We start from the raw sequence: 14,176 nt of genomic DNA on the forward strand, positions 1-14,176 counted from the left end.
TTTTTATCTCTATAAATGGAAAATTTGTTTGAAGGTAGTGGTATCGGATGTGAACAGGAGATGGAATGGGTTATCAATTGGATGGAAGCAGGCAAGGCAGAAGTATCAAATGACACCATATGTTTTGTTGCTCGGGACCGGAGACAAGGCGGCAGAGGATTACTAGTTATGTCAATGTCTTACAGTTTTAAGGATCACCCATTTCTGTTGATTATGGGTCATCGAAAGGTGCGTAGAACAAATTTAATAGGATTTTAATAGGAGAAATATGCTGTATATGACTTTAGTTCAGATGATATAGGATCTTTTTATATTTTGCATCATATTATAAGATGGGTTGTATGAATCAGATTTTTACAGTTAGGCAGATATGCGAGAAATATTTAGCAAAAGGTAAGGAGGTGTATGTTGCGTTTATGGATCTGGAGAAAGCGTATGATAGAGTTGATAGGGAAGCAATGTGGAATGTGATGAGGTTATATGGAGTTGGTGGAAGGTTGTTGCAAGCAGTGAAAAGTTTCTACAGAGCTAGTAAAGCATGTGTTAGGATAGGAAATGAAGTGAGTTATTGGTTTCCGGTGAGAGTGGGGCTGAGACAGGGATGTGTGATGTCGCCTTGGTTGTTTAGCTTGTATGTTGATGGAGTGGTGAGAGGGGTGAATACTCGAGTGCTTGGACGAGGATTAAAACTGGTAGACGAGAATGACCATGAATGGGAGGTAAATCAGTTGTTATTTGCGGATGATACTGTACTGGTTGCAGACACAGAAGAGAAGCTTGGACGATTAGTGACAGAATTTGGAAGAGTGTGTGAGAGAAGGAAGTTGAGAGTTAATGTGGGTAAGAGTAAGGTTATGAGATGTACGAGAAGGGAAGGTGGTGCAAGGTTGAATGTCATGTTGAATGGAGAGTTACTTGAGGAGGTGGATCAGTTTAAGTACTTGGGGTCTGTTGTTGCAGCAAATGGTGGAGTGGAAGCAGATGTACGTCAGAGAGTGAATGAAGGTTGCTAAGTGTTGGGGGCAGTTAAGGGAGTAGTAAAAAATAGAGGGTTGGGCATGAATGTAAAGAGAGTTCTATATGAGAAAGTGATTGTACCAACTGTGATGTATGGATCGGAGTTGTGGGGAATGAAAGTGATGGAGAGACAGAAATTGAATGTGTTTGAGATGAAGTGTCTAAGGAGTATGGCTGGTGTATCTCGAGTAGATAGGGTTAGGAACGAAGTGGTGAGAGTGAGAACGGGTGTAAGAAATGAGTTAGCAGCTAGAGTGGATATGAATGTGTTGAGGTGGTTTGGCCATGTTGAGAGAATGGAAAATGGATGTCTGCTAAAGAAGGTGATGAATGCAAGAGTTGATGGGAGAAGTACTAGAGGAAGGCCAAGGTTTGGGTGGATGGATGGAGTGAAGGAAGCTCTGGGTGATAGGAGGATAGATGTGAGCGAGGCAAGAGAGCGTGCTAGAAATAGGAATGAATGGCGAGCGATTGTGACGCAGTTCCGGTAGGACCTGCTGCTTCCTCCGATGCCTTAGATGACCGCGGAGGTAGCAGCAGTAGGGGATTCAGCATTATGAAGCTTCATCTGTGGTGCATAATGTGGGAGGGTGGGCTGTGACACCCTAGCAGTACCAGCTGAACTCGGTTGAGTCCCTTGTTAGGCTGGGAGGAACGTAGAGAGTAGAGGTCCCCTTTTTGTTTTTGTTTCTTTGTTGATGGCGGCTACCCCCCAAAATTGGGGGAAGTGCCATGGTATATGTATGTATGTATTATAAGATAAAATATAGTTTTATTAATTACTAGATTCTAAGTGTAAAATAGGCATATAAAATTAAAAAGATAACAATAACATGTTATTCTTACACGTATACAAACCTCGTCTTTTATAGGAGTGCTGTATAATTTCAATATATAGTAGCTGGTAATTCTTGAAGGTAGCAGGGGAACCCCCCAGAACACTGAATAGTAGCTAGAAAAAAAAAACCTTCAAACTATTAACCCTTTCAACACAATGATGTACATTTCACATCAAAACATGCCAGGTAAAAGGTTGGATGACTTACATAAAATGTCATTTACGAATGTAGACCATATGGAAGTTGAAGTCATATTAGTTTATCCTTTCAAAGATTACACCTAAGGGATATTTTTTCCCATACTAACAAACATTCCGTTATTTATTTGGATTATCTTTCGGCAAAGTTGGAAGGTAGCCATTAGGTTTAAAGTGCGAGGTGGCAACCCTGGTTAAATGCTAGAGCGGGTAGGCTGGGGGTGGCTGGGGGGTACCCAACCCCCCTCTATACATTATTTACTCTCAAAGCTGTGAGGTACGTCACTTTTTCTTTTGGCTCGGTAGAGATCGGACGTGTCCTCTCTCTCCCCAAACTGTCATTTGACTTTTTGATATTCTTTTTCTTTTCAGGTGTGCGTGTTTTCTCTTTGATCGCCTTCATGCGAACTTATGCATGGCGCGAGGGTGCGGCATGCGGTACCTTCATGTCATTGTTGGAGACCGACCCGCACTCTCTGTGTCCTTTTGCAGAGGATATCGCTGCGAGCAGGGTTCGCCCTGGGCAGAGTGTAGGGAGTGGCCCTTTCTCCCTATCGGGGAAATTTGGACGGCATAGGAAGAAGAAGGCCTAGCACGATTTTTCTCCCTCAAGGGTGAGGAAAGCTTGGTCTTCTTCATCCCGCACCACCAAATCTCTTTCAAAATCTCCTTCTCACTTGCGATCTTCCGAAGGATGATCGAGTAGGAGCGCAGACCGACTAACTCCTTGGCAAACCTGGAGTACTGGGGGTTTGTTGCTTCCAGCTGCCGCAGAGCTATTTTCTCTTTCAGATGTTCTGCTGGTGTGGCCAACCTTAGGGATTTCGGGACACCCATCGAAGGAAGAACTTCTGCATCTCCTTCAGCGCAGTTCTAGGAAGGACCCTTCTCCAGAGCTGTCAACATCTCACGCTCTGGAGCTGTGCGGAAGTTCATCTGTCGCCTTTTGCTGGACCTTCCATGTGTGGACGAGGTGATCGCTCACGTTCGCCTCTCCAATGGCCTCCTGCTGATGACGACCTCACTCGCCATCCTGGGACCCGTCGTCCTGTAGCCTCCAACCCTTTGTTTCTTCCTACAGGAACCCGCTGGTTGCAGGTGTTGATCTTCCGGGGACCAGCGTCTTGCCACCAGCAGCACGAAAGGACAAGCATCGCCGTCGCCTCACCCTTCTGGACATTCTTCCCCTGATTGCCATTCGCGATGATCAGAAGATCTGATGGATCGTAGGTCATCACGATCTGAACGCTCTTTTTCTGGGAGGCGTTCACGCTCTAGAGCTTCGTGCTCACGAAACCTCCAGTCTCAACTCTCTACTCGAAGGCGTTCCTGTTCACAAAGAAAAGTCTCGCGATCGCGCTCTGCACGATCACAAGCACAGTCTAGACCTAGGTCCAGACCCTCGCGTCCTAGACCTCTACTATCTAGATCACGAGAATGGCGCTCGCGAGGACGACGCTCCTGTTCATGAGGTAGAGGTAGGGGTTCGCGCAGTCCATCAGCGTGTACCCCCTCAATCCGACATTCTCAAAAACGACCTCGGACCTAACCTGATCATGAGAATGACTAACCCTCAGACAGGCATCCGGCTAAACCCCCAGTGCCTTTCACCGCCTGGGGAGTATTAGCAGTGTTCGCCTAAGTGACGTTTGGAAACACATCCTGCTGTGATGCGTTCTACAACGCTCAGGGTTGTTCCTACTCAGAGGCCTTCCCTGCCGACTTCGTGGGACGTACGTGCTTCTCTGCAGCAGCAGAAAGGCGTTAGACCTTCCTCTTCTTGTGTGGCTCCTAGTGCTCCTGTTGCGAGCACTTTTGGTCGTGAATCGCGTCCGTTGACGCGTGAAACTCGCGAATCTCGCGATTACACGAGCAAATCGACAATTTTCGCAAGCAATTCATGAGCAGATATGCCAGAACTGCGAGCAAGTGTGGTACCAACACTTTTGCCTTCACCTCTAGTTTCTACCACCTCTAGCGGCAGGCCGATACCCTTTCCAGAGCCTTCTAATAGGTTCGCAGGCGTTCTTATTAGTCCGGAACGTCCTCGTCAAGCGAAGGAATGTGTTCCTCTGCCACAGCAGCTCTCCCCTGCATCGACTAAGGTTCCTTCTAGAGATCCCCATAGTGGATTTTCTCCTCCTAGACCTCCAAGGGAAGCCCATGACTTACCTAGAGGTGCCGAGCTTCCTGCAAGGGTGAGTACTTTTCCATCCACCCTGCACCACCACAACCTCTGACTGCTCCAGTCAAGCGAATCCTCGTTGAGTTCATCCATTGGGAGTTTAGATCCTAGAAGGAGATCAATGTCAGACAAGGCTTGCAGATCACCTCCATCCTGATCGCGTGTTAAAGGTCCTTGATCGTCTGATTCTTACATGGCCAACCAACCCTTTACCCTTCCCAGGGTGATAACCATCCATCCCTTCAATCCTCAAAAGATTGAGGTAGTGCCTCCTGACCAGCGTCCAATTTCCTTACCTCCTCCAGCGGAGGAGCCTTCAGCTCCTACTGCCAAAGCTTTGCCGGGTTCCTCGAAAACCTCACAAGTTCCCGCTTCTAAGACCGTGGAGGAACGTCCTGTGCGTAGGGAGTCGAAGAACACCAAGACGAAACCCAAGAACATTGCGGCAATGGAAGCTCGTATGGCTGAGGCACTGAGAAGGTCCCCTGTGGCAGGTTCCTCTATCAACATTGTTGATGACCCTGACCTACCCCAGGTTCTGGACAGGAGCCTGGAGGTGGACGACCCCTTGGATTCTGATGATGAATATCTTCCAAAGGTGACTAGTCCGAACTACTAATCTGAGCAAGAGAGACATGAATCGGAGCACACCTTTTGGCTCATCCTCGCTTGCATGGAGGTCAATAGGCTGTGTTTATACAAGGTGTTTATTGCGCAGGCCGCTATTATACTCACTTTGTATGTATTAGCAAGGTGTTAAAGTTTTCCCTAGACCACAGTCATATACTGTACTAGGTAAAACTGGGTCAATGTCCATGCTGGACCCAGGAATTCCTCCCACCTAAGAGTGAGTCATCCTAATAAATAACGGAAGGTTTGTTAGTATGGGAACAAATGACAAATTCGGAGATAATTTCTATTTTTCCCTAACTACTGTAATACAAACCTGGAGTTATTTATATAAATTGGCCCGCCATCACCTGTCCCCCATAAGTCCTGCCTGCAATCAAAAGTGACGTCTCACAGCGGTGAGAGTATATATAGAGGTGGCTGGGTACCCCCCAGCCACCCCCAGCCTACCCACTCAAGCGGTTAGGCAAGGTTGCCACCTCGCACTTTAGGTCTAATGGTTACCTTCCAGTTTTGTCGAAAGATAATCCAAATAAGTGACTCCAGGGTTGGATTAGTTAGGGAAAAATACAAATTATCTCCTAATTTGTCATTTTACTAAAAATGGCCCCTCTCCTTGATTCTAGCTCCACCCACTTCATTTCTTCGTTTTAAGTGGATGTTGAAAGCCTAAGGTTAAAAATGATGGGAAAGTACCTATAAATACAGTACTAAATAACAAAGTGAAAATACCAAGTAGCATTGGAAATATTTGATGTTCTCATTTTTATCACGGGCTCCATCCTATGTTGAAATAGCCTCATTTGAAAGACTATCTACAATTTTACATTAACAAATAATGAAATTATGTAAAATTTGTACAGCTTTCTAACTTTATTTTGTAAATTAAGTTGAGAAACTGATCACATACATAAACAGTATAGTATGGGTGGTTATGAAAATGTGTTTTTTTTTGCTGTCCTTGGCCACTTGCTATAGTTTAGTCACTTATTAAAATTGAATTTTTAATTTCTTGATATTATAAGAGTTTTTTCTTCTACAGGAAACAAATGAGCACTGTCCAAAAGAGTGTACTTGTGTCGTTGAAGGTTATAATTTCAAGAGAAACGGCCTTCGTACAAAAAATCCCATCATCAACATATATTGCGATAACGCCAGTCTGACTGCTTTACCAGATATTCCACCTCGGTCAACTCGAGCCAGTTTTTCCGGAAACAATGTGAGTAATAATTGGAATTGCATGGTACACTATAGGATTACTGTACTTTACCTATACAGTTGGCCCTTTTTATCTGTGAATTCATTATCCACGGGGTCACTTGCCCCCAGCTAACTAAATAGGACCTGTGTAAAACACCTTCCACAACATTTTACTGTACTATACTACTTTACTTTACTTTGATTGCTGCTTTTCTGGTCCCATACAGCAGGGGAACCCCACTCTCTACAGGACCTCCACTGTCGTTTTACCTTGTTCGTTCAGAGTATTTAACGTTTCATATCACGTATTGTTCATTTACTGTTCAATCGTCACTGTCAAAAGATTCATGAAATAAGAGTCTTCAGTCTCCTCTTGAAAGCCTTAATGTCTTAATCATTCAAATGTTTCATGGGAGCTTATATATTCTCGGGGCTGCATATTTAAAGGCTCTGGAGCCTAAAGTAGACATAAATCTAGGTTCCAACAGTTTCCCACTTGCCATTGTGGGAAAAGAAAAAGAAACTTTTAGAAAGACATAGGTTATCATCCATTCTCCCTTAATCAAAGGAAACTCTCGGAAGTCGTATCAGGTTTTAATGCAAGAGAAAAGTATCTTTAAAGTCTTTTATGCAAATGAAAAAGAAAATGGGGGTTAGAGTTTGGCATATCTAATGTTTATCATTTTATCTCAAATACTTAGAGTTTTCTTCGAGACAGAATGTGATTTCATGTAAGCAAATAAGAAAGAGATCAAATTACCAGAAATTTCTTATCTTAACCTGTTTATTTCTTTACTTAAAATTGCTAATCATGAATTAAGTACATAAAAACCTTGACCTTGCACAACCTTGACCAAAATTGTGTTCATTTGTGATCATTAGAAATTCTCTCTCTCTCTCTCTCTCTCTCTCTCTCTCTCTCCTCTCTCTCTCTCTCTCTCTCTCTCTCTCTCTCTCTCTCTCTCTCTCTCTCTCTCTCTCTCTCATAAAACTTTGCAATGTACAGTATATTTAGTTTTGTTTTACTTTTCGTATTTCATTTGTTTATGATCTTGGAACCGTAAAGTAAATAAGTACAAGATATAACATCATGCAAAAGGTTTTCATCACTGCAGTTTCTTTATTTGGATTCTATTAGAATCTCACTGTATCAATAGAATGTTATTAGTGTTGGATGAAATGTAGCCATGTTGAAAATATTTTCTCTCTCTTCGGAATCTCAAAACAATTACAGATATTTTGAGAGATGAATTAATACTCTAAAATCTTTATTTTCCTTGTACAGTGTTTTGTGATAAATTGTATTGTTGTTTATTATTTATTCCAGATAACTGACATAACTAAGGTATTTACAAGCGAGAACTATCGTATGATCTCTTCAGTGCTGCTACAACACAATCAGATCTCGCACTTAGATAGCGATCTCTTCGTCAAGTTCTTGAATGGTCGATCACAGGACTTTCATATCAATTTAAGCCACAACAATTTCAGTACTGTAAGTTGGTTCTGTTCTTCCTTACAGATAAGAATACAGTAAGTCCCCTACATAAGAACTTTTAAAGATGATAAAGGGCAAAACAATATAGATTAATTACTTTAACTTCTATTATATGTTTTATATTATGTAGTAATAGCTGTAGGAATTAGTTATGCCCATTTGAAATAACTCACTATTGTTAGCAAGATCAGCTGACTAAAGGGAATAGAGTAGGGGGTTTGGAAGTAATGAGTTGGGTACCTAAGTTAATCAAGCTGGACTTAAAAGTGTTTAACCTGAGAACCCACTCTTGGAACACGTCTCGTTCTTATGTAGGGGAGTTATGGTGTGCATCTCTCTTTACCCTCAAACTGTTTCATTGTTAAAGTAAATCGAGTAATCTTCAGATTTTTTCCATTCATCTTAGCCTAGTGTACCGCATTTTTTTCCATATATATATGGTTTTGGAGCTTTCTCATGTTACCTTTTATGTGAAGTTTATATTTTCAACCCTATATTATATACTAACATAGGTTTTCTGTATTCTTCTCATATGCTCGGGTCTTTTTTTTATGTTTCAGTTATCAGCCAGACAGCTGCTTAGTTTGTACAAGGGCGTTGACAGTAAAAATTCATATCACAAACCCTTAATCGATCTCCAGTTTAATCCATGGGACTGTAGCGACTGTAGTTTTATACCAGCTTTCCAGGTAATGTGAATCTAATAATGATGTTTTTAGTCATTAATATCTTTGTTTTTAACTGCTTTTGGTGTGGAGATGTCTAGGCAATTCTGTGTTAAGAACTTGATGAAAAGTATAGTAAAAGTTGTCTGATTTGGGCATTTTTTTTCTCCAATGCCAAAATCTAACCGAGACCCTTTGCGTCAATAGCCGTGGGAGGAGATGATAATAATGATGATGATTTTGGAGTGTATGGCAGTTTAGGTAATGAGAAACCTTTTACAAGGACCATTTCCTCTACAAGGCACTTGGAAGAGGATTTCCTTAGGCAAGTCACACAGGGAGATACAACTAGAGACCAAACCTCCCGAAAGGAGAGCTATTGTCATAGGACAAGGTCCCAATGTGTTCTTCTCCTTCAGATAGCCTGCGGACACTGAAGAAAAGACATTAAGATACAGAGGGAGAACAGTGATCAGTCACCTTAAGATTCTAACCCTTCAAGACTGTCCCCAAATGAGAGATCTCCTCTGAGCATCCCAGAATGGCATCACCACTGATCAGCAGACAGTCCAAGGACTCATTAGTCCGTAGATCATCCCAGAGTGAGTGTGCGAGCCCTTGAGTGGTACAAGCTTCAGTTTCATCACCCAAGACAACCACAAGAATAAAGGGAACTTCTAGATCTTCTACATGAGGTACTGGTCAAGACGAATCCCTGGAATATCGACCATGTATGGTATTAGGACCGGAAAGAAGATTGAGACCTCATTGAAGATTGAGACCTCATTGAAGATTGAGACCTCATTGATCTTTCCCAGTCTATTAATAATTATTCTCTCCACAGAGAAATGAATAGTTATTGGAAATAACCTATCCTCCTACATTGGCTTGGGCGGGGTGGGCACTTCAGCAGAAGCGAAAAAGAGACAGAATCAGAGTTAGCATTCCAAAGTGCCGAAGAAAGGCAACAAGACGCCCATTGAAAAACTTTACAGGACACTACAAGAGGCTAGAACACCTTTAGAACTTCCTCGGTCAAATCTAGACTAGGAAGCAATTAACAATGCTGACTTCAAATCTCTGGCAGAAAGAACTTGGTTAGGGCTAACCATGCCAGAAAATCTCAAATCAATCAATTAGGGCTAACCACTCAAATAAAAGCTTGTCTCTGACCCACTGGAGGCAAAGGTGTTCCCAGGGAGAGGGAGCCATCCTTTACAATTCATTTCGTAGAAGGAATTCTTTTCTTGAGGAGATTGAGAATTTCTTCATTTTTCTTACCGATAGAAGTTCCTCTCCGTCACTGCTGTCAAGGTAAACTGCTCAGACTTGAGCATGGTCTTTCGATGGAGGGGGATAGTCCACCCCTTCTTTTAAGAGTTGCCTATGCTTATGAGCACCTTCAAACAGTTTTGCTGATTACAATTTGTGGAGGGGTACATGTCCCTCATTCTCAAGGCTCCCACTTGTACCCGTCTGAGAATTTGAAAGCCCCATTCAGAGCTCTGCTCTCAAAACTGACTCTGCTGCCCTAGTATTGGCGAAGAGTTTAGGTGAATTACATGGTTTCTCTACATTAGTCTTCCTTGCTGAGAGAGGGAAGGAGCTCTTTAGTTTGGTCCCAGGTCGCATAGCCAAACTTTGAACCTGCCACAGCACGACCCCAGATTCAAGTCGTTCTCCATCCCCTCTCTATGTAAAGCTTAGAGTGGAATGGAGAGATGCTTTGGCATCCCATGAGGGCTCTGTGGTGCTATCTGAAGAAGACTCGACACTTCAAATCTGAGTGTCAACGACTTTTCTTTATTTGTCTGTTAGCAAAAAGAGGTTCTTTTGGCACATGTTGATTAATTGGTAATGTTACTCCATTGGGTAAATGTGTTTGCTGTAGTTCTAGCCCTTCTTATTACTGCCCAATTTCCATAACTCCCATATTATCAAAATTTTTTAACATTTATAAGCAAAGCGTCAAAATATATTAAGTATACTCAAGGTAATCATCTATTCCCGTTTTTGCAATTTGGCTTTCACAAAGGCCTTGGAGCATGTGATGCTCCTCTTACAATATCCAACACTGTATATAAATCTCTTAATTTTGGTCAGGCAATTCTTATGATAGGCCTTGATTTTAGTGCTGCCTTTGACTATGTTAATCATGAGGCCCTTGTTTTCAAACTCAAACAGTTGGGATTTGGTTGGTCATTTCTTAGCATTAATATTGAATTTTTAAGTAATAGAGTGCATAAAGTTGTTGTTGATGGGCACCGTAGTGTGTATAGGATTGTGATATCTGGTGTTCCTTAAGGTAGTGTTCTTGGACCATTACTTTTCATACTATATACATGTTATATTGGGGTTGACATAGAAAACAAGCTTGTTGCAAATGCAGAAGTTACTACTCTCTCTGCCTCAATTCCATCTTTTGAGTGTAGGTCTGGGGTTGCTTTATCCCATAATAGAGATCTAGCTAAAATTAGTGCTTGGTGCATGAAGTTAAACCCTAAAAAACCTGAAGAATGATTGGAAGCATGTCTAAGACAGCAGCTCCTCAACATCCAGATGTATTAATTGATAATGTTTTTTTAAAGTCTATATGACTCGTTTAAAATCTTAGGTGTGATTCTTGATTGCAGATTTACTTTTGAGAATCACATCCTGTCTGCTACTTCTTCAATTGCATAAAAAATTGGCTTATTTAAGAGTCATTTAAGATGTTTGGTGATTAGGCTATTCTGAAGAAGTGTTTTAATAATCTCATTCTACCTTGTTTTGAGTATTGTTCTTCTGTCTGGTCTTCAGCTGCTGAATCTTATCTTAATTTATTGGACAAGAACTTGAGGTCTGTTAAATTTCTCATTCTTGATCTAGATATTAATTTCTGGCACTGCCGTTCTGTTCTTTCTCCATGCATGTTTCATAAGATTTTTTCTCCATGCGTGTTTCATAAGATTTTTTATAATTCTGACCATCCTTTGCATTCAGATCTTCGCAGACTTTACCACTCTCTACACAGTACTAGGTATGCAGTTGATTCTAACAGTCATGCCGTTTCCAACATAAGGCTCAATACTACACATTATTCTAAAAATTTTATTCCAGCTGCGACTTCAGAAGTTCAAACTTACACTGAGTATTTTTATATTGAAGTGGCTGACAAAGTCTCTCTTCATAGTTTATACAGTTTATGACAGATCTATTTTAACATTGTTACTGATTTTAGAATATTTTATGTTAATTATTCAATAATTCTCATGTAATTTATTTATTTACTAATCCCCCTTTCCTCAATGGACTATTTTTCCCTGTTAGAGCATTTTGGCTTATAGCATCCTGCTTTTCTATCTAGAGTTGTAGCTAAGCTAATAAAGATAATAATACTGACAGAACCAAGAAGGTGGTTTCTAGAGCATGATCTCTTTCAGACATTGTGAGTCAATCCGTAATGCATACTCTTTGACTGCTGAGGTCGAGATACCAGTTAGTACTGGAACTGTCAAACTCAGGGGCTAGGCTCCACCATTGCCTTCAAGAGGAATTTTGCAGTTGTCGAGGTGTTAAAGGTTGGGGTGTGTATGCACCATACCCCCTTCTTTCCCTTTTTGCATGGTCTTTTGGTGGCTGCTCAAGTATATGTGTGGCAAGTCCATCTCCCATGCATGACGGTAAGCATCTTGTCTGTGGTAATGAATAGATTTAAGTCTGGAATGAAAATAGAATTACTGTACTGTTCTTCTCCATTCTTTCTGGCCCTCTCTTCGCAACATAGCTGTCAAAGAGTTACTTGCTGGATCTGGCTTGATGCTGGTAAACTACACTTCTTAGTTCCATTCTTTAGACCTTAGAGAAGTACTCTCCCCTGCGGGAAGGATGGTGGAATATACAGTATCCCAACCCTTTGATCATCGTAGGCTAGGTGTATTATTCCTGATTCCTATCCTCTTTGAGGAAAGGGATCCCTTCTTTGACCACGTACTAATCTTCTTGTACAGGCCAGGCCCTATCGGCCTATTCATCCCAATGATTGACTTTCAGAAGGTTACTGGAGTTATCTCCTTTGCCCGTGTACGGGACCAGGCAGATTGACATTTAGGGAAGAAAAAGAAACTACCAGTTCTGTTCTAGGTAGACTGCCAATCTACCAAGCAGTGAGTCTCCCTACTTAAAGGATGTTGTTTTGTATTTCGCACAGAAACAAATCAGAAATTTTTAAAATAATTCAAGTAATTTTTAGGTTGAATTTCCATCCTCAACCACCACCACTCAATCCTGAGCCAAAGAGTCATAAGTGAAGTGCTTTTAATAGGTGGGGTTGGGGTGTGGGGAGGCTCCTTGTCCATGCCCTTTCTCCCAACTGTTGCTTATCTGTTCATTAAATGACTGAACAGCTGTTCAGCTCACACCAAAAACATATTCCTTACTTTAAAGACTCAGGTTTGTATAACTAGGAAAAATAAATTACTCTAAGAATTTGTGATATTCATTTGAAAAAATATATGTAATTTATATGATATACTTCAAAAGTCATGGCAGTGCAGTATTTGATACAGATTTAATAGATCTCTTAAGTATTTTCAAATGCCATACTTGTATTATTTGTGTTCTTATTCTTCACTTTCCTTCTGGAATTAGTAAGTCATTGAGGTTCCTATATAGTACTGTACTGCACTTCACATTCAGAAATGTGTATGTGGTTTATATGTTTTCATACTCAACTCTCTTTCAGGAATTGGTATATCATCAGTTTTATTACAGAGAAAAGGGTCCCAAGTTTTACGACAACATTCGTTGCACGGAAGGAAACCATTACTTTTCCGGTCAGATGATTGTGAAATTAGATGTGGAATCACTATGTGCACCAGATCCTCCTGTATTACAGACCATTGACATCATTAATATTTTGTTAGGTCTCATTATTATTCTTTTTGTGGCTAATTTTGCTCACAATGTCTACCAGTATAGACAGAATAGCAAATTGCCATGGATCATAACTAAAGTACCATGTTGCTGAAAAACATTAATCTAGCTTTGGTTATTTAGAGGCAGGGCGAGATAAAGTCATTCATTCGATGGTGGAAACTTGTGGCTCCTGTTAAAACTGATGGGTTTGGAAGACCTTGGTATTTTAGCTCATGAAAAGTCTACTGGTTCATTTCATCAACACTGCTCTGATCAGTGAAAATTATAGCTTCTTTTTTTTCTCTTTTAGCTGAATTATAGAAGACTGTTACTGCATTTTTTCCATGTACTTAATAGAATTTCTCAATAAAAGGATTTTGACGTAGGAAAAATCTATTTCTGGGCGAAGGACCTGTGCCGCCCAGTGAATAAGCTCCATTTAGCACTTATTCTTAGGTAATTTACTGCTAAATATACCAGAGAAAAAATGTAAAGGAGTGCTAGGTTAACTAGCTCGCTCACCTATTGGTGTCGGTATAAAATTGGGCGTATATTCCAGAGGTCCCGCACTATTTAGATTAATCCACGACAGAAAATCCCAATAGAGGAGAGCCGTTCAACCTCACTCGGTACTACTAACAATGCATCCGCTCAGAACCCAACTCCTTAGCACCCAAAGTTTGGGGACTCCAAGGGAGAGGAGCTGGGAGGGTTCACTGGGCGGCACAGGTCCTTCGCCCAGAAATAGATTTTTCCTACGTCAAAATCCCTTTTCTGGGCTCGAACCTGTGCCGCCCAGTGAATCTATACAAGAGAAAAATGTCACCAAACTTGCAAAATAAAGGAAAAAACATAAGCGTAAGGGAAATACAGGATGCTTTTAATCAGAGATGAGTACCAAAAAACAATTATAAGGGTATCTTAAATATGAACATAAATCCAATAAGGTAGGTATAATAATGCCGTGAGTGATAATATATACAGATACTCAGGAGCATAAAATTTACAAAAATAATAACAGTATTCAGGTGCGAGACCAACGAATACAA

General features: G+C 41.1%; 1 protein-coding gene across 2 annotated transcripts in view; it reads left to right on the forward strand.

Annotated features, from left to right (window-relative positions):
- Positions 1-13,491, forward strand: part of LOC137659466 (protein singed wings 2-like) — an 86,756-nt gene extending 73,265 nt beyond the window's left edge. For both annotated transcript variants that reach the window (XM_068394356.1, XM_068394357.1), the window contains exons 7-11: positions 35-228; positions 5,911-6,087; positions 7,396-7,563; positions 8,127-8,255; positions 12,955-13,491. In XM_068394356.1, coding sequence (XP_068250457.1) covers positions 35-228; positions 5,911-6,087; positions 7,396-7,563; positions 8,127-8,255; positions 12,955-13,239 — 953 coding nt within the window. In that variant the 3' untranslated portion in view covers positions 13,240-13,491. The remainder of the gene's footprint in view (positions 1-34; positions 229-5,910; positions 6,088-7,395; positions 7,564-8,126; positions 8,256-12,954) is intronic.
- The last annotated feature ends 685 nt before the right edge of the window (positions 13,492-14,176 follow it).

Source organism: Palaemon carinicauda, chromosome 20, assembly GCF_036898095.1.
Source record: "Palaemon carinicauda isolate YSFRI2023 chromosome 20, ASM3689809v2, whole genome shotgun sequence".
NCBI classification, from domain to species: Eukaryota; Metazoa; Arthropoda; class Malacostraca; order Decapoda; family Palaemonidae; genus Palaemon; species Palaemon carinicauda.